Source organism: Passer montanus, unplaced genomic scaffold (genome assembly GCF_014805655.1).
Source record: "Passer montanus isolate IOZ18808 unplaced genomic scaffold, ASM1480565v1 scaffold59, whole genome shotgun sequence".
NCBI lineage: Eukaryota > Metazoa > Chordata > Aves > Passeriformes > Passeridae > Passer > Passer montanus.
This window is the reverse complement of record NW_024370926.1, coordinates 2,069,858-2,090,052: the sequence shown is the minus strand read 5'-3', so window position 1 is coordinate 2,090,052 and position 20,195 is coordinate 2,069,858. Positions and strand designations below refer to the sequence as shown.

The 20,195-nt window shown below is 46.3% G+C and overlaps 1 protein-coding gene across 1 annotated transcript in view; it reads right to left on the bottom strand.

Moving 5' to 3' along the window:
* Positions 1-18,071: 18,071 nt before the first annotated feature.
* Positions 18,072-20,195, bottom strand: part of WNT3A (Wnt family member 3A) — an 86,600-nt gene continuing 84,476 nt past the window's right edge. Inside the window, exon 4 of the mRNA XM_039726517.1 lies at positions 18,072-18,559. Coding sequence (XP_039582451.1) covers positions 18,080-18,559 — 480 coding nt within the window. The 3' untranslated portion in view covers positions 18,072-18,079. The remainder of the gene's footprint in view (positions 18,560-20,195) is intronic.

Here is a 20,195-nt window from a genome sequence, read left to right as displayed (position 1 = left end):
AAATGTGCTTCTGGCTACACAAGATCTTCTTCTCATCTAGATTAGCAAAAATTAGGAGAGATCAGACAAACGAAGTCGTTAGATTAGATTGTGCCCTGTGGTGGTGAAGGGTTTGCAGCCTCCCATCTGTGACGTAGGCTGAGCCTTATCTCATCAAGTTATGCTCAGAATGAACCTCAGGGGCCTTTTCCTGCTGCAATCATTTGTACAATCCCTAAGGATATGGATGGATGGCTCTGGAGAGCACGGGCTGCAAGTCCAGTGTGTTGCAAGACCCAATATGTTGATCAAATATTGGCAAAAAGCATTTTACAAGGGTTGGGCTGGCCCTTGGAATGGGGGGATTCAATCCCTGTGATGCAAGTGCAACACTGGGTGAGTTATTTGCTGTGGGACTCATTTCACACTGTTTACCAAAAATTTATGTCTAATCCAAGGTAGTATTTCACTTTCTGCAATTAATTAGAGAGGTCTGGTTGTCTGGAAAGGGATTTACCCCATCCATGTTGGGGGTAGAGCAAGACTGTAATTCCTGGTGTGGCACCTCAGCCTCACTTCAGCAGCTTTTGCAGAATGAGACATCTCCAGATGCCTCTCCAGAAGGCAGAAAGAGACTCAACTCCTTAACTTTAGGAGACCAAACCCAAGTGAAACAAATCATATCCTGGTTTCTTTGTGCTTCTGCTCCTCACTTGTAAAATAAAGGTGAGCAGCCTTGGCTCCATGACAGAGAAGGTGTGGATGGAGATATGTTAAAGAACCTGAGGTGAGTGCTGTGGTCACATAGCTGAGGCTGTGGCTGTCCATCCCTGGAAGTGCCCCAGAGCAGGCTGGACAGGGCCTGGAGCAACCTGGGTTAGTGGAAACTGTCCCTGACCATGATTTGTTATCAAAAGGAATAGTGGTGGGAAGGAATGGAGGTTTGTTGTCACTAGTGGGTGGTTGATGCCAAAATTGACCTCGGAAATGTTGATCTAAAAACCTTGTCCAACATAAAGGAGCAAAGAGCCTCTGTCTCTATGGAAGCACCTTTGGTGATGGGCACTTTACAGCCTACAACAGCCACTGAAAATCCAGGTATCTCAGCAAATCCCAGAAAAAAAAAATAGGGATAGTGGAAACTCTGCACTTCAGATCTTGGGGTGCCAGGAACAATGGGAAAACAACACAATGTGGGGCAACAGTGCAGAATGAAGCTCATTTGGGTCATTTTTTCTTCCCTATTTTTTCATCCTCTCAGAGGAAAATTCCAGGTCAAGTCCCTGTGCTGGTGACTCTTTGGGTTTAGAGTCTGGAGGGATTTACAACCAGCAAAGATGTGTCTGGGTGGAGACATCAATGCCCTGGCTCTAACACCTGAAGTTCTTGAGAAGGTTTCATGTCATGAAAGTGGTGAATTTGGAGGAATTATTGAGAGTGCCTCTGCAGGATTAAATTCCAGATCCTGGTTTTAGTGCTGCTGTTCTCCTCAGCCAGATTTTGTCTTGGAGGACTGCAGGGATGAACTAACCCTCTGCCCCACTTGGACCTCTGCTGCCAAGTGCAGAAGGGCTTCTTTTGATGCCTAGTGGGAGAAAAACCTTCCTTTTTTCCCAATATTTTATTTAGAAAAGGCCAAATCAAGATGGGATTGACCATCACCCTTTGGATGTCCTCTGAGCTGAAATGAGAGAGGACTGGGATGAGACATACAGGCTGTTGACAGTACAATCCAACATTTGAGGCAACAAGAAGAGATCCGTTGTCTCAACAGACACATTTTGGTACATTTTTTGCCCCAAAGAATAGATGGAAGGTTTGCTATGGAAGAGGGAGATGTGGCAGCACATGATGGTGCTTCAGGTGAACTCAGTGGTGTCACATCTCTTAAGGGTTCTTCTTGAGACATCCCCCTTCCAAAAACACCTCCCCAAACACACATTTCCTGCAATTTGCTTGCAGGAAATCATTCAGCCAGCAGATGTCTCTCCGTGCTGGCCTGGTGAACAAGGAGGGCAAAAATGGAAGTCAAGTCATATGGAAAAATGCTTATTTATAGCTTTGCACTCTTGTCTTTATTAAACCAGATGCTTGGAATTGGTTTTTCACCGCCTCGGTGGGTACTCTGCTCCAAGGGTGGGTTTTGAGGCATCTCCATGGGTTGAGGAGGCTGGAATAAATTGTCTCTGGAGCTCTTTTGGCCCATGGTGGCACTGCTGAAAGATTGGTGCTAATGAGGTCAGTTTGGAAGGCAGAGGAGAATTTAGGAAGAGGTGGTCTTTAATTAAGGGATTTCAAAGTGAGAAGTGTCCCAGATCGAGTGGAGTCCCCAAAGAACATCCAACCATGAATTTAGAGCATGGAGAACACACCAAGAGAAGATTCAGTTCCAATCTCCACTGTTTCTCCAAACTGCTGACTTCCAAGCTTTTCACCCTTCAGATATCCAAGATTCAAACTATCCAAAGTCTGAGGCAACTTTTACTTTCTATTTGTATTGAGAAGTTTAAAGTTAAAGACCATTGTGTGATCTGGACACTTCAGAACATTCCCAACAAATGGGGAGTTTCATATGGAATTGCACATTCCTGAGACTAAGAGGTCATGGACCTGGAATAAGTGCAAGTTCCTCTGTTCTCACAAATAATTTCCCAATGGGAATGATCATTTAATTCTGCTTGGTGGTCAGTCTGCAGCAGGTTAGGAATGAAATGTCCCAAATTTCCTCATCTTTCCCATGGAAAATCCACATTTTTCTTTAAAAACAGCAGTATGAACTGAGTTTGTAGAGCTTGTGGACTTACAGCCCCTTAAATTTACTCTTCAAAATCACCCCCAACCTGGATTTACAGCCAGCTCCTGAATCCAACAGAAAAATCCAACAGAAATCCTTGTGCAAGTGAAAGACAACAGCTCTGACGACTTTGGATCTGGAAGAGGAGCCCACCCTCCACCACTGGCACACTGGGAAAGATTTAGCAAGGTGAGGCTGGGTTTGAACACCTCCAAGGTCTGAATCTTCCTTGCAGCCACAGAGTTGAAATCCCGCTGACTCAACTCAAAGCTTTTGTGCTTCTTCAGCAGCTGTTCAGATTAATGCCATTAAGGATTTATTATTTCATGGTCTGGGCAAACATTGAGGGCATTTTTTGGTCAAGAATGGGATTTGTTTTGGTGTCTTCAGCTACAAGTTTCTCCCTAGTTAGAAGTGGCCTTTACTCTTCAGGTCCTGTGATTATCAAAAGGTTTTCATTCTTATAGAAGGGTTTGTAGACTTCTCAGGAAGAGCTATTTTTGGGTCAGGAGCTGACACGTTCAAATAAAATTTTGATACCAAAATTTATTTAACCCACACAAAACACTTCTGAAACATATGTACATTTTCTTTGGTGTTTTATCCCTTTTTTTGGATACTTTTTCCAAGTTCCACTTCACAATTGAGAATCCTGCAAATCTGAGGTGAGGCATGCAATTTTGGGAAGGTTTCATCAGCCCTAATTTACACCTCTAAAAGTGAGATGCCCAGGTCCAAGTTAGTCAGCCCAGGCTTGTTTTGTGGTCAAGGGAGAGGAGAGTCACCCGGAGGGGAAGATTCATCTCTTAAAACAGACACCCAGGGTTGGTCATGCAAATCACTTGGAGCTGGACATATCCCGCTCTCTCCTTGGCTGTAAAGATTTTCAGGTTTTTAATATTTTTAAAGTCAGGTGGAATGACCACTGTCTTAATTTTTTTCAGTCAGACTGAGAAAAGAAATCACCTTTTTTCTAAAAGTCATTCCACCCTGAAGAGTTGAAGGAACAGTAGTCTCTCATGGATCTGTTTCATGGACATTTATGTCCATGGATTTATGATCATAGGTCAGGTTGTGTAGGTCTCATCTCCTGTCTCTGACACATGCCAAGTGTAGAGGAAGAGCAGGAGAAGAGGACAAACCCAGGGTGACAATTCCACTCAACTCCCAGCAACCCCCAGCTGGGATTTCCCATGGAGGACTTGAGTCTTTCAGTATAAAAACTCCTCACGTGTCTTTATTTGGTGAACTCTGCCCAGTTGCTTCTTAAATCCACACAAATTTAAATACCTACAGCTCCCTGTGGCGGAGATTTCTACCATCAAACCTCATGAGCAGAAAACCTCCTCTCTGTTGTTCTCACCCTAATTACAGTGGATGTCTCCTGGGTGTAATATTATGAGAAATGGTGGGTATTTGATCCACACTCACCTCTCAGCACTATTGTGTCCCAAAGCCTGGCTGCCCCAAGGATTTCTTTGGTGGATTATGCCAGCTTGCACCACGTAACCTGTGCTTACAGAGCAGTTCCCACCTTCTTCATGCCAGCAAGCTCTAACCACCTGCTTGATGAGCTAGCAGAACGTTAAGTTTTTTATTGGCTTGTACTAATTGCAAGCCACAAGGGAAAAAAAGTAATTTCCTTGACATTACAGGTTTGATAAATGATGGTGAAAGGTGGACCTGCCTTTTCTCTAGTTAACCATTGTGCTGTTAATAATATGATGTTTTTCTGCATGTAGATGATTTGCAAGGCATCTGCTTGACAAGCAGAGATGTGAGACCTCCTTGGGTACAGCTGTTTTTACAGACAAATGGCTCAGGCAGCCCATGGCAATGGTTGAGAGCTGGTTTTATTTATCAGCATCACTGTGGATGGAAACAGAGATAGCCAAAACCAGATCTCTGGGCCTGGAAGATCTTTAGGACAGGGTCCACCTCCCTGTGCTGTGCTTGGGCATCACCCAGCACACAAGGGATGGTCTTAGGATGGTGATGAGCCCAGAGGCACCACCACAAAACAAGGATTATCATTGTGATTGAGGCCATGATAGCAACAACAACACCTGGATCTCATTGTGCTCCCCAGCTATCAAAACGTCCTAATTAAAGGGGAGGAAAACTAATCCATCCAAGTTGCACAGCCAGTCCTTTGGTCACATTTTATTCCGTGTTTGGAGTGTCTGCTGCCTTTTAATGAGTAACCTTTCTCTTCCCCCAGCAGGAACAACATCTGCTGCTAAGGCAAGGTGTGCCCAGCAGCATCACCCAGCACACAAGGGATGGTCTTAGGATGGTGATGAGCCCAGAGGCACCACCACAAAACAAGGATTATCATTGTGATTGAGGCCATGATAGCAACAACAACACCTGGATCTCATTGTGCTCCCCAGCTATCAAAACGTCCTAATTAAAGGGGAGGAAAACTAATCCATCCAAGTTGCACAGCCAGTCCTTTGGTCACATTTTATTCCGTGTTTGGAGTGTCTGCTGCCTTTTAATGAGTAACCTTTCCTCAGCAGGAACAACATCTGCTGCTAAGGCAAGGTGTGCCCAGCAGCCCCTGCCAGCCTGAAACAACAGCTGGGAGCTGGGGAACTTATTCAGAGCTCTTGAGGACCACTCAATTATCATTCATTAACAAGCCTAAAGGTTAGCTCCTTGCCAGCCCTCGGCGTGCCAAACTCCTCCTGTGTGACTGTGGTGCTTGGAGGGTGGTGTTCCCACTCCATGGCTGGACCAGGAACAAGTTTCCTTATTGATTTAGCTGTTCAATATCAGCCAAAGTCCTTCCCTGACCCACTTCAGGACTATTTACTTGTCCTGCCCTCTCCACTTCATCAAGACACCGTGTTGTCCCAATGGACACTGAGGAAAGCACAACAGAGAGAAATCCTCTGCAAAGACCTGTCACAGCAATGTGGAAGGTGAAACCATCTGTAGGTCCTTGAAGGGGCTGTGTCTCATCACATTCTGCACTCACAGTGACAATTCTTTGTCGAAAAGCTCCCCCATCTTCATCCTGATTAAACAAAGTCTCCCACGTGGTCCCTTCTGTGACACTGGTTCTGAAAAATAAGTAGGACCCAAGTTGCTTCTTTAGTTTTGATAGCCCCTGGAATCTGGGTGTGTTTCCTGTGAAGGAGCAGCTTGAGGAACAGAAATTCCAGAGGAAGCATTTGTCCTCTGGAAAGCAGCAGTTTGTTGAAACTGGAATTCCAGCGGGGTTGCTCAAGACAAGGCTGGAGTTATCAGTCCCTGGTGACTCAGCCAGGGCTTCAAGTCTTTGTCTGACAGGGAGGGGAGGCTTGGACCTGGATTTCCATATGCTGCCATAAAGACCTTGACATTCCCAGGATGAAAGACACTTCCTGCACAAACCAGCTGCATTGATTAGGACAGAACAAACAGGTTCAAAGCTCTCCCTGAATTCCTGCATGAAAGAAATTCTCACTGTAGTCAGGTTGGCACTTCTTCACTACCACCACTCTTTCCCACACACAGAATTGAGAATTATCTCACATATTCCAGGAAAAAAAAATAAAGAGCAAGTGGATTTCTGAGAGCTCAAGAGCTTAGTGAGATGTGGTCAACACAGCCTTGCTGTGCCTCCTGTCTGACAAAAGCATGGATGAAATTTTGGGTGTTGGGATGTTCCTGAACCAGGAAGAATAGCACAAGGATTCAGAGGGTCAGGTCCAGACCACAGATCTGTTTTAAATCACCATTAAAGTGACTTAACCTTGCTGCCCTTGCACAAAACCAACCTGAAGAGGAACTGAGCTGACCTCACCTTAACACCACCACCAAGTTCATTAGTGAACACTTCACCTGTTGACACTCGCAGGCAAATCCCAGACCGGATTGTAGCCCTGTGGAATGCAAATCTGGCTGTGTGCCTCCAAATGACTGCATGGTGGGGGGAAAAAAACCCTTCCACACCTGCAAATAAAAGACATCAGTAAGCAAATTCCAAAGCCAGGCTGGGTAGCAGTGAGATGGCAAAGCTTTCAGATTTTATTGGGTCACAGTGTGTTTCTTTATGGCCTGGTGAGCTGCTGGTCAGGAGCTGCTTTCAGCTGGATTTCGCAGCTTCAAAGGATGGTGGATTGGACTGATTGCTCAAGCGGTATTCAACTTGCAGATTAAGACATCCTAATTTGGGTGGCAGGATGCAAAGTGCTGCCTGCATGTGCTCAAAGGCTCTGAGCTCCTGTTACAGCCAGTGGGGATGGGATTTTCCACGTGCCTGACTGAACACAGGTGGCCAGGCCCATCTGTGGTATCTCAGTAATTCCTCTGGGTATCCCCCTGCCAATCCAGAAGGACACGGACATCCCAGAGGGTCTGTATGTGCCAAATCCATATGACATCCAGATTTCCAAAGGGGTACAGGCAGCACTCAGCCCTTATGGTGAAATGAATCCCTCAACTCATTGTGAACAGTAACAGGAACTTGAAAGTCAGACCTCAAGTTCAGGCAAATTGGGCTCAGTCACTTGGCTGAAGTGTCCAATGCCTGGTGACATATCCTGAGGGATCTGAGACATCTCCCTGGAGCTCCCAGACATGACACAGACCCGTGGTTCTCCTGGAGCAGCACCCAGAGGACAGGCAGAGCCTGGAGGGCACCCCCGTGCCTGTGTGTGGTTCTGTGGGCACCTTCACTGGGGTGAGTGAATCCACGAGCTGAGCCCCACTCCCTGCAGTCCACGAAGCCTGTGGGGCAAGGCTGTGACTTCATGGAGGCTTTGGGTGCCTTGCTCATGATACCTTGTGAAGGCTGACCTAGGACAGAGACTAGATAACACTCCCTGCAGTCCACGAAGCCTGTGGAGCAAGGCTGTGACTTCATGGAGGCTTTGGGTGCCTTGCTCATGATACTAGAACAGAAACTAGATAAAGCTGAAGAATAAATTAGGGATTTATTCAAAGGATCTCCTCCATGGATCCACCTTGGGCAGCACAAGAGCCCAGCCAGGGCTGCACCCAAGATGAACCCAAATGGTCCCAAAATGCACGAGCGCTGCCGGGGTCTCTCCCTGGGCTCAGCTCTGCTCCATGTGCACATTGCAGTTCAGTGTCCAATCCCAGCTGCAGCCCCTGCAGTCCCATCCTGCTTGTTTTTCTCTCTGCAGCCCACGGGGTTTGTGCTCCTGGGCTGAGATTTGGATCATTTGTCCTTGGTGCCCAGCTGGAGCAGGAATTGTTTTGTCTCCCTGCTCTGTGCAGAGAGCTCACCATGCCCTGATGTGAAGCCCAGACCCACACACTAAAGCAGCACAGAATCTGAAAAATATAAAATCTAAAACCTGAGGAGGCACCACTCACATTGAGGGTGGTGGGTTTCTACAGACTGATGCAAAAAACCTCAGGTACAGAACAATCTGCATGGTTCCTATGCAACTGGCACATCCCAGGCTGGTTTGAGGCCCTGTTTGTACAGGATTGGGAAGCCTGTGCCAGAGAAACAGTCAGGAGAGGAGATGAAATGCTACCACAAATGTGAACCTGGCCATGGTTTGCTGAGGAGTAGCTCAGTCAGTGCCAAGATGAAAGACTGAGAAATTTGAGGATGTTCAGCCTGGAGGGGAGAAGGTCACAGCACCTTCCAGGATCTGAAGCAGCTGCAAGAAACTCATGGACTCTTCCTCAGGAACTGTAGTGACAGGAGAATGGGAAGCGTCTTCACACTTGAGGTGGGGGAGTTTAAGTGAGATACAGCAGAAATTTTCTCCTGTGAGGGTGGTGAGGCCCTGGCACAGGTGCCCAGAGAAGCTGTGGCTGCCCCTGGATCCCTGGAAGTGCCCAAGACCAGGCTGGATGGGGCTTGGAGCAGCCTGGGATGGTGGAAGGTGTCCCTGCCATGGCAAGGGGTTGAAATGAGATGAACCTCAAGGTCCCCTCCAACCAAACCAGTCTAATTCTAATTCTAATTCTAATTCTAATTCTAATTCTAATTCTAATTCTAATTCTAATTCTAATTCTATTCTATGATTTTTTTTTATTTTTTTTTTTTTTGCTGGTGGCCAAGCTTCACCAAGTTCAGTGCAGTGTTTCTCAAAGGAACATGGAGCTCTCAACTCTTGTCAATACCTGGTACCCCTCTGCAGCACACCAGTCCTTAAAATGATGCCTGGGGATGAGGTTTGACTCTTGGCTCTGGTGTCAAATATCTCCCACTTGGCTGTGGAGCAGTTTTAGGTGACTTCTGTGACCTGGGTTGTCTTGAGCAAAGTCCACTGCCATGGCTAAATGTGGCCATAGTTTGTGCTGCCTTCCCGTGGGGCAACAACTCTTCTACAAAAACAAAAGGAAACTTCAAGAGTTTCCCTAATAATGAAAAGTCCAGGTCATGAGGCAGCAATAAGTTAAAAATACCTTGTTTTCTTTCATTCCTAAAAGGGTCTGGAGGGGCTAAAAGCATGTGCAAGCTGAGAGTAACTGAGATGTCCACCCATGTCTTAGTTTTACCTATTTAGGTTTAAAAAAAAAAAAAAAGGAGAGAAAAAAAGACTCTTGCTCAAACCTGGCGAAGCAGGCAACACAGCTTAACAAATAGGCTTATCTCAAGGGCTCTTTAATAAGAATGTTTATCATTTATTTCTGGAAAATATGCTGAGCCCGGAATGCTGAAAGCTCTCTGTGGTGTTTGACCTGTGTCGTTCAAAGCCAGGCATGGGGGGTGTTTTTGGGAGGGGGATATTTTGTCTGGGGTGTCCCAGTGTGCTGCCCACCTCCCTTCCCAGGGAAAAGCTGTTTTGCATTTATAGATGTGTTCATTTAGAGCCTCTGTAAGAAAACAGATTTCTCCAGAAGGTGATTTATACCAGCTCAGGAATTTAAATAATTGGGATAAAACTCTGGATGTGCTTAAATCCCCCTGTCAGTTATAAAGAAGTCATCAAGCTTGGTTTTAGAGGAGGTTCGAGGCTCCCAACCTAAAGTAATAACAGAGGAAGGAATGAGTGATTGGAATTGGCAAAACCAACATGAAATTTCTTATGGCCTTCCAGAGGAATTGTGAAAACTCATCCCTTTGCCATGTTGGGTTTTTACTGCTCTGGAGGAAGAAGCTGGGTCCCTGTCCTGGTGCTGCTCAGCTGAGAAATGGACTCGTGGCAGTTTAAGCGGATTTGTTTTATTCATATTTGTGTTGTCACCTCCCACAGAGGCTGTGCATGGGTTAAATGGTGACAGCACAGGTGACATCTCTTCTTCCAAAGCACACAACTCCCGCCCTACAAGAGGAAAGCATATTTATTTCTAATTTCCCCCCAGCTGAATTTCAGCCCGTGATATGAAATTCCATCCAGTCAAAACTACGGAACAGTGGGAAAAAGCAACCAAACACAGGTCTCCCACAGAGGCTGTGCATGGGTTAAATGGTGACAGCACAGGTGACATTTCTTCCAAAGCACACAACTCCTGCCCTACAAGAGGAAAGCATATTTATTTCTAATTTCCCCCCAGCTGAATTTCAGCCCGTGATATGAAATTCCATCCAGTCAAAACTACGGAACAGTGGGAAAAAGCACCCAAACGCAGGTTAAAATTAATGCGCTTTTTTTTTTTTAATTTTCATTATAAAGTTAACACATCTATCAAACTTAACTGGTAACAAAAAACAGTTACAAGACATTGCTAATGTGCTGTCAGTAGAAAATGGGGTAAAAGCCAATGAGGTCACAAGCACAACAGCAAAGCAACAACACTGTCCCGATGAGTTATTTCCGCAAATATATACTCTTACTAATATATACATTTATTCATAAAATAAATAATCATAAAAAAATCATCAGACTTAACAAAATACTGAGAGGAGAAAAAAAAAGAAAAAGGTGACAACTCTACTTTGTACAATAGCTTTGGAATTTCAGGTTGTATCATACATGCAATCTGTACACAGGGGTGAGGGCAGGGGTTACAGACAGTGATGGAGCTTTGAAGGAGGCGATGTAATCAGGCAGACAGTCTGTGGGAAGGGAAAGCAACAGCAAAAAAACCCACTCACAAGAAGATACTTGTCCCTGACTGCTGGACAAGCATGTTTTGTACCGTGGGGGAATCCCCTGGGGTGCTACAGGTTTGTGTTTTATGTCTTCCACACTGCTGGTGGGCTTGTCAGAGAGTCCAAAGCTACAACAGGTCTTGTTCAGGCAGGTTTGGTCCTGGGAGTGACAAAAGTGATGCCACAAGGGATTGATGGAGTGGAGCCCCACTGGGATGAGGAGGTGAAGGCTGAGCTGCCATCATCTGGGGACAGGGGGACAACCAGGACTACACCAGAGACTCAGGAGGATTTTACCCATACAGAATCTTTTGGAGTTTTTGGGAGGCTGACTTGGAAAGACTCAGACCTCTTGTGCTTTCCAAGGGGCAGCAGCAGGTGGCAAGTGTTGGGAAGGAGCTCTGACACAATGGTGCCATCCCTCAAAACCATGGGTGACACTCAGCTGCTTGCTCAGCCCGTGTCTGTAGCAGGCCTGCCTTCAGGATTTTTGGTGGAGTGGAATGAATGCAGAGAAATAAATAAATACTAATAAATAATAAGAAGAAACTCGGAAAAGAAAGGGAAGCAGGGAAAGCTTCTCCTTACGTTTTCCCTGCTTCCATGCAGGGCTGTCCAAGACCTCCCGTGGTGTGCAGAACATGTGTAAGAAAAGGTCCACAGAGACAGAGGAGGAGATCATGTGGAACAGACCCTCGTGGCTTCAGGAACTTTCTCTGTCTGGGTGGTGTCCACCTAAGAGCAGGATTTTGCCCGTGGATGACCTGGTGGGACCTGTCCATTCCCATTATGTGCTCCTCAACAGGAAGAGCAGAGATGCTCCCTTGGGGTCAAAGCCATGACAAGCCGGGCAGTAAAGTGGATTAAAATAATTATTTTTACAGAATAGGTCCACCTTCTGCTCCCCTTGAGACACTTGAACTGATTTTTGTTGGTTTAAGTGAGGAGAGAATTGAGACCATGACCAGTTTTCCACCTCAGAGAATCTAAAGAGAGTTTGGAAGTTGGAGTGGGATCCTGCTCATGAAGACACACACAAGCCTGTGTCTGCATGGGAGTCAGACATCTAAACACTATCTCTGATGGAGAAACATCTGCATGGGTCTGCCAGATATGCCCTGAGATTCAAGGGAAGCCCACATTCTTCCAGAGTAGCTTTTAGGGGCCAGAGGGGTACCCTGGAGCATCCCAGAAGGCTCTAGACACCTATTTCAATAATTTAGTTCAGCCCTAAACGCTGAGTTTAGGCAAATGGAGCCCATAATTTGGCTTGTATGGGGGTTTGGGCACCTAGCACACGTGTAGACACCTGCCTTTAAGCATCTCACTTGGTATTCCAAATCCCACTGTAGGTACCACTGCCTGGGAATCAACTCCGGGCCTCTTGTTCTTGAGAAAAAATCTCCTCCAAACTGGAGGATTCCAAAGACCCCTCTGGAAAATGCAGCAAAGTGGGAGCAGACAAGTTGCCCAAGCCCACGAAGACACTGGGAGGGGCAGGGATGAGGACTAAACACCCCTTCTTTGAAATGCAGGCCAGAGGAGCCTTCATTTCCCACCAAACTGAGGAATCTGCACCCCACAGATGTTTATGGAGACCTGAGCTGGGGGGTGAGGAGCTGCAGAGCAGGAGGGAAGGAAACAGCAGGATGGAAGGGTTAAGCCCATGGATAAAACAATTCAGCCAGATGCCACCGCTGCTTCCAGGGAATCTAGAAAAGAAAGATTCTTCCACAATGAGAAGTCGCAACTAAAGCAGCAAAGATTTAGCTTGCAGGGAGGTAGAAAATTGGAAATTATAGGTATGAAGAAGAGATGAGGTCTTGTCCTGCCCAGCCCACCTTCTCTCCCATCATCCAACACCCTCTGACATCTCATCCCAACAGCTGCTGGAGCTCAGGAATGACAGATCTGAGCAAACATCTCCCTCACTGCCACTGCCAGCAGCGTGATCCCTTCCCCTCAGCCCTGGAGCAGGACTCTGGAAGAGCCAGGGGTTGTTTCCCTGTGGGCAGCCCATGGAGCAATGGCTGATATCTGCAGGGCAGTTGGGTTTGGTGCCTTTCATGGCCCTGTTTTCATCTTCCCAAATGGATTTAGTTAAAGCATCAAGGGAAGTCTGGAGTAATTTCCATAGTGCAGATCCTGGGACCGGATTCACAACTCCCAGCTCCTGCAGAGTGCTCATGCTGCAACCCTGAATATCCCCAACAACATCAAACACCAGATTTTCAGCACTGAAACCAATCTTTGAAGCTAAAAAAAAAAGTGACCCGAAGCTCAGAGTGTTTCTCCTGTATATGAATTTAAGGATGGGGGCGTGATAAGAATATGAACACACATGACAAATGTAACATAATCCAGGGACTTTTCTGTGGCAATACATCCAAATGCAATGAAAACACCAAAAATATTTGAGACTGAAAGGCAGAAAAAATTGTTTTCTGAGGTTTGTTAATACAGAAAATCTGCAGTGCTCAGCTTAGACGACAGAAGTGCAGGGCTGACGTGGTCGGTGCTGACTCAGGGATTGCTGTGCCATGTTGCATTTTGTGGTGTGGTTGTCTCTGCAATCCCCTCCAAAAATTTAATCCCAACTGCTTTAGTTCTGCACGTGAAGCTTCCCATAAGGAGTGGAAGCAATTTTGGAGATTTCAAAATGCTTTGGGGAAGACAGTCAGTGCTGGGTATGACACTCAGCTGAGAGAGATACACTGGGGTCAAGCAACAAAAATGTTCTTCCCTCCCCATATTTTCATTTGCTCGGAGAAAGAGAAGACCCCAGATTCTAAAACTAAACCAAACCAAGGGGGAAAAAAAAACCCAAAAAACCAAAAAACCAAAAAAACAATGAAACGCCCTAAACTTCCTGTTTCTTTCATAGAAAGAAAAGAGATGAGGCCAAATTCACCCCTCGCAGGTAACGCCACTGTCTTTAACAAGCTGGATGTGGAACTGATGGGGGCCCATCTGACCCATCTGTTCAGCTAAAGGAGAGGCTGGATAGCAGCATGTGAGAGGATGGAATTAAGGTCCTTTTTCACTTTTATTTTTTACATCTGTTACTTTGTTGGGTGACATCTTGTCCCTTTTCCCCTGTCCTGCCAGACACACCCCTGGTACAAACCGTCTGCCTGAGGACAAACCTCACCAGTGGACACTGAAGTGAAGGACACCAGGGAGCACGGAGGTGAGGATGGCCAGCTCCCATTTGTGGGAAATTAATGATGTTTTCCTTTTGATTATAAACCGGAGCATTCCACCAAGGTGGGGGAACAGGTTTGACAGAAAACCACGTCCAGAGAAGTGCCCAATTCAATTGCCTACACAAAGACATCTCAGGTCATTTTGGACAACCAGCGGTCTCTGACTGCCCAGATCTTGTGGGTCAGTAAGATCTGTGGATCATAAATCTGTGGGATTTATGATCTCTGTGGGTCTTAGGCCATTGAAACAACATGTGAACGCCAATAGGACATTGTAGGGCACCTGTAATATGTCACCAGATGTTTATATTATTGAGTGAAATGCCAAGACCCTTCCATAAGTAAGGTCCTATGGTTTTCCCATAGAAGGCAGCTCTGCGTGGTGTTCAGACCATCTCCTGTAGGGAAGGATGGCACCTCACTCATCCCTGACTGAATTTTTCTCACTGGTGCACTGGAAGCCCTGACTCGAGACACCTGGTGTAGGCAACGGAGAGGGATTTCAGTTTTCCAAAGACACCTCCCAAATTCATGTACAGCAGTGAGCAATAGCCCAAACCCCCTCTCCAAAACCCTGGGGTCAGCCACAGGCCCAGCTCCCAGACCCCTGACAGGCTCTTTTCCCCCCTCAGGGATGGGCAGAGTCAGACCCAGGACTGGAACCCCCCGGGTGCCCTTGGGGTGATGAACAGAATTCACGCAGGCATTTTTCATTGACTTTAGTAGCAGCTGCTCAACCCCTTACATTGTATCATCACAGAGGTGATTAATTACATAACAAACCCAAACAAGCACCCACAGGCTTCGTCAAAATCCCCTTGAACGGGGGGGAGGAGTCCCCAGCCACTGAGCTGGTTCAAGCCTGACCCCATTTTGGAGAGAAGGAGCACAACTTCCAGCCCATCTCAGATGATGATCAGGTTGTAGCTTCACCTCCTTGACTCATGGTGGATTTCACATCATCAGTCTGGACCCATGGAAGAACTCATTGTCTGCTCTGAGCTCAGCAGCTGAAGTCAGAGATACCCAGAGGGCACTTAACCAAACATAACCTAGGTACCATCCTAAGTACAATGAATCACCTTCTGGATTTGTTTCTTGCCATTGATCCCAGCAGAAAATTAGATAAATAGCTTAGACCGGATGAAATAAATCCCACTGTTGCAGTCAAAATTTGTTCACCTCTAGAGGCAATTGCTCAGCAAATGCCCAGTTTCAATTTTTTTTTCCCCTTGCTTCCCAAAAAGTTTCACCTGCTGGTGATGCTGGGCTTGTTCTGGTGCAAAAGCAGAAGTGGTGGATGTGAACATGCTGTGGGTGGGCTGGGGACAGATGCCAGCTCCCATGCATGGAAGCCAAATCCTCCAACCCATTTCTTCACTAGTGTGGTATAAAAGAAGGAGTTTGAAACCACTTGGCTTAAAAATCTAAGGGTAAAACCAGTTGTGGGTGTGACCCCGCTGAAGTCAATGAATTGAAGGGACTGTGGCTTGCAATGATTTGAATTTTCACTGTTGTGTCACCATTTATTGACAGAAGTTCCTGGTAGGACGTGTCTGACATCTCTCACTGTGGCTGCTTGCACTGCATCATATTAAGTAAATCAGATGTATCTTCCCTTATCCCATCTTCTCCAATTTATCAATGTCTTCCATCGGTTGGAGCATTTCCTTTCTTGACAGATTGTGTTTGAATGTTGGTTATAGGTCCAATCTCCCCCTGCAGTGGCTTCCTTCTCTGTTTCCCATGATTAAGTTTTCCTTTTCTCCAAGACTGCACTATGAAAATCAGTCATGCATCCATTAATTGATCTTTATTTAAGTTTTCAGTGACCTGTTGCCTTCCCCACATGGTGTGTGGCCATCGATGGGGTGCAGTGTTTACATGGACAAATGTCACAGATTGATTTTCTCCCCATATTTTCTTTGCTTCTCTTGATCTCCTCTCTCCTTCTCTCTCTTCTGCTCTCATTTCACTGCAGCATTTTTTTTTTTTGCAAAGCACTGATAGAAGTGTCTCCATCAATAAGCAAATCTTGCTTGTGCCCGTGGGCACAGCCCTGAGACAAATGGGTGATGCATAAACTGCACCAGCCTAGGAGTAGTCCCAGGAGACGCCGTGACTCAGAGCCAGCCCTCGGAGGCATCATTTCCTCCTGTTTTCTCTCTGATGGGATTAAGCTCTGTTTGTTCTCTTCTTCTTCTGCGTACTCCCTCCTTTGGTTCCTGGGAAAAGGCTGGCACGCAGAGAGGAGCACTCTGATTTCTCCACAGAGATTTCCAGGAGTGAACCAGCCAATATCTGTGATTACATTGCCATGAAATAGGAATTAACTCATGCCCTGTTTCCCTTCCTGTGCTGAACAGACAGAATAAACACCCATTTGTTGTCCTTTTTCCAGGATAGGAACCCAAAAGCAGGGGTAAGGCAAAGAGGACACAGGGCAAGTGCATCTGCGGCTAAAACAGGCTGCAACTCCGTGCTTGGTTCACCCCTCATTTATCCCAGTATTGACCAGGGATAACCCAAGCAGGGTTACAGTGCTGTAAATACCAAGGTGGTGGGCTGAGCTCATGCCTGATACTCTGAAGGAAGTCCTGATGTCCATGAAGGAGGAGAGACTTGTTTCTGTAAACTGTGATCCTGATCTGGAACTGGAAGCAGAGCAACATGCAAAGATGGGGAGTCAGGGGTGAGCAGCAGAGATGGGATTTGGCTCTGTGTCCAAATTTACCCAAATTCTGGGCTGGTTCAGACTCTGGATTTTGTCCATTTTAATCTTTGCCCCTTTTACAGGTGGGAATGGCTGTAGGAATTAGCTGTGGAACAAGGTTTGGATTGAGTCTGAGACTGCTCTGGCTTGTGGGGTGTGCTGGTGACGGTGGGTTGGTTCACCCTCATGTCAATCAATGGGTGACAATGGGTCCTTCAGATCCATGTTCCCGACAGACCTGTGGGCTCAGGCTGCTGCCAAGTGCCTGGGAAGCCTGCATCAGGTGCAGAGAGTGGAAGAACTAAGTGCACTTTCCACTGCTGCTGCCACACCTCCTCGACCAGGCAGGAAAGGTGAACACTTTCCCTTCCCATTCTTTCCCTGGGGTGCTGAGGAGATGGATGTCCTGTGCTCAGGAGTGAGTGTTCAGCCCCAGAGACTGACTGCACTGCATATTTCCAAGGAAGACTCACTGGCTGAGCCATGTCCCAGGCTGGAGAGCTGGAGCAGCATTCCCAGTCGTGGGACTGTGTCCTTCTCAATGCACACACAGAGTCCTCTTCACTTCACACACAAGACACTGAACTTTTCTGTACTGTGCACATCACCTGTGTGCCAACAGGGTGCTTACAGGAAGTCATCAGCAGTTTTCTCTCTTTCTCTCCGTCCTCTTCCCCCTCCTTCTCTTTCTACAGATGTCACAGGATCCTCTGTCAAATCTGGCAGAAGCTACTGTGCTAAGAAGTTCACATCAAGAGCTTGCCCACTCTCCATCTCTGTTAAATATTTGTAGACTTCTCTGGTTCCAAGGCAAAAGCAAAGTAGTCATGTTCTTTATTAAAAAAAAATTCCTAAATTTATCTGCTTTTATTTCTTTTGCTGCTGTTGCTCATATTACACAGTCTGGCCATTTGAGTTTGCAGAGAGATGTCTCAGAAAGCTCAGTGCCGCTGTTCAGCACAGCTTCTGCCTGGCTGAGGGAAAAGAGATGCTTAGGAAGATGCAAGTCTTTCAAAGGACACTTAATCACACGAGTCACTTCAAGTGGGTGGGAGCAGAGCAAATCCATGCTTTTGCTATTGCTCTTCTTTCCAGCTCGGTGTTGTGGGCTGGTGGAAAAAGCTGCCCTCCTTCCGGAGGCATCGGCGTCGGGGCAGAACTTGTGTGACTGCCAGATGTACCTCTGGATAGCCCACAAGTCATTAGACCTATTCTATCCAACCAGTTTTAGCCTTTTTATTTTATTTTTTTTTGTCCAGTTTTTATTCTTTTAATATCAAAAAAAGTAGACTTCTCTCACGTCTGCAACCTCAGAGGAAGTAGGCTCAAAATCCATTTCTCCACTCGGAGCCCGGGCCAAGGGTTTTGTGCCTGATTTATTTGCACGTGTGGACGTCGTAGACTCGTATGCACTCCTGGCAGCGGACGTAGCAGCACCAGTGGAAGATACAGTGACACTTCTCTTTCCGTTTCTCAGTCCTCGTGTTGTGCCCGCGGCCGCAGCACAAAAGGTCGCAACCGTCAATCCCGTGGGAAGTGACGTTGCAGATCCTGTCGCGGGTCCCAAAGGAGCCTGTCTCAGGGTTGGGCTCGCAAAAGTTCGGTGAGTTCTCGTAGTAAACCAGGTCCTTCTCAGTGGGGGTCTTGAAGAAGTTGTATTTGGGCCGGAGGGTCTCCACCCAGCCGCGGGATTCCCGGTGTTTTTCCACCACCATTTCGGACGCGCTGTCGTACTTGTCCTTGAGGTAGTCGCCGATGACCCTGAAGTCTGGCTGGGACCACCAGCAGGTCTTCACTTCACAGCTGCCCGAGAGCCCGTGGCACTTGCACTTGAGGTGCATGAGCTCAATGATAGACTGCAAAAGAGAAGAAAGGCAAAGGAGAAGGAACACATAATTAACCTGTAGTTAAAACTCTTATGACGTTCTGCCACTTGGCCATGATTTTCCAAGGAATTATGGATGTTTTTATAGATATATTTTTACTATTGTGCACAAAAATCCCCTTAACCCCCTCTCACTGCTGGGTCTAAGCCATGAAACTTCCGTACTTCATGGTTTTCAGTGACTGGTTCTGATTCCCAGCTCAGAGTTAAGCATTTACCAAAAACTTTCACCAAGGAGATTTATTAACTTCTGCCTTATCAATGTTCATGTGGGAGCATTACAGTGCTGTCACACAGGAAAAGAATTCAAACACATCTGGGCAGAGAAGCGAAGAACACACAAAGCTACTCAAACAATGCCTTCATAAATGAAAATAGCAGCTTTTCTGTTGGAAATAAAAGGAAGATGAAATGTCCTAACTATCTAGAACAGAACTCCATCCTTTATATATGTTTCGTGTTTACTTAAGCAAACAAGGTTCAAGTCTTGCTATGCCTACTTTCAGAAACTGAAAAGGGATTTGTTTTTATTTTAAAGCCAGGGTTATGATTTTTCTAAAATCACTTCAAAGGAAAAAAAAGTAAGAGCCCTACTTTTGATTTTAAAGGCTCAGGCTTCAACACAAAGAACTTTCCTGGGATAAATAGGGTGGTGATTATTGATCCCAGAAGCCTGCTACTTGTTTTTTACCTCTTATATAATGAGTTTAAATAAATAGAGGTGTTGCCCTCCAGTACTCTGAGGTGGGAGACAACCTTATGCAACAGCTTGATAATCTGCATTTTCAGAGCGATCAGCAAATTTCTGGGTACGTGAACAGGCGAGTGCCAGCCTGAGTCCAAGAGATTTGCCATGAATCAGCACCTTGGTGCTCACCAGGTGTTTTCCTGTGTTATTTACGGAGTATCACCCGCCACAAAGCAGGTTGCAATTAGCAAGGAGAGAGAACCGCAGAAGGTTTGGTTCGTATAATCACGCTGAACTTAATCAAAACTCCTGGCAGAGCGGTAGGGTTGGAGTTCCTATGGGAACTAATCTGAAACATTGCCCATGGCTCAGGTTTAGCTGGGAACACTCGAGTATAGAGGCCTGGAAGAGCTGTCCCATGGGTGCTGGCATGGTGAGAATGGAAAACACCAGTGCTTTCTAAAACAGGTAGTTGTGTGACATCTGCCCTCTGACCTCTGACACCTGTAAAATGTCCTAGAAGAACTCAAGAGTTAAGGAACAAGACTTAGAGTAAAAAGACCTCTGCAGACCTGTGATCACAGGGATGTTTGTTTTTTAACAAGGATTCTCACTTTAAAATAAATTCTCACTTAAAAGGAAAGCCCTCCTTTCCACTCCACACAGCTTCTCCTCAGCTCTCTTTTTCCCACCATGTATCCCAGTAACTGCCACCAGCACTGCCCCATCCCTGGGGGTGCCTGGGCTAATTTAGGCCAAAGCTGGAGGAAACCACATTATTGCTTGTGGTCATCTCCATTGCAGACAATTTTGGTTTCTGGTGGTATTTCCCTTTCAGAAGTTGTATTCCAGCAGCTCGGCTGTGGTGTGAGATGGGATAACACCACTGGGAATTCACAGTATTCACTTCAGGAGCTCT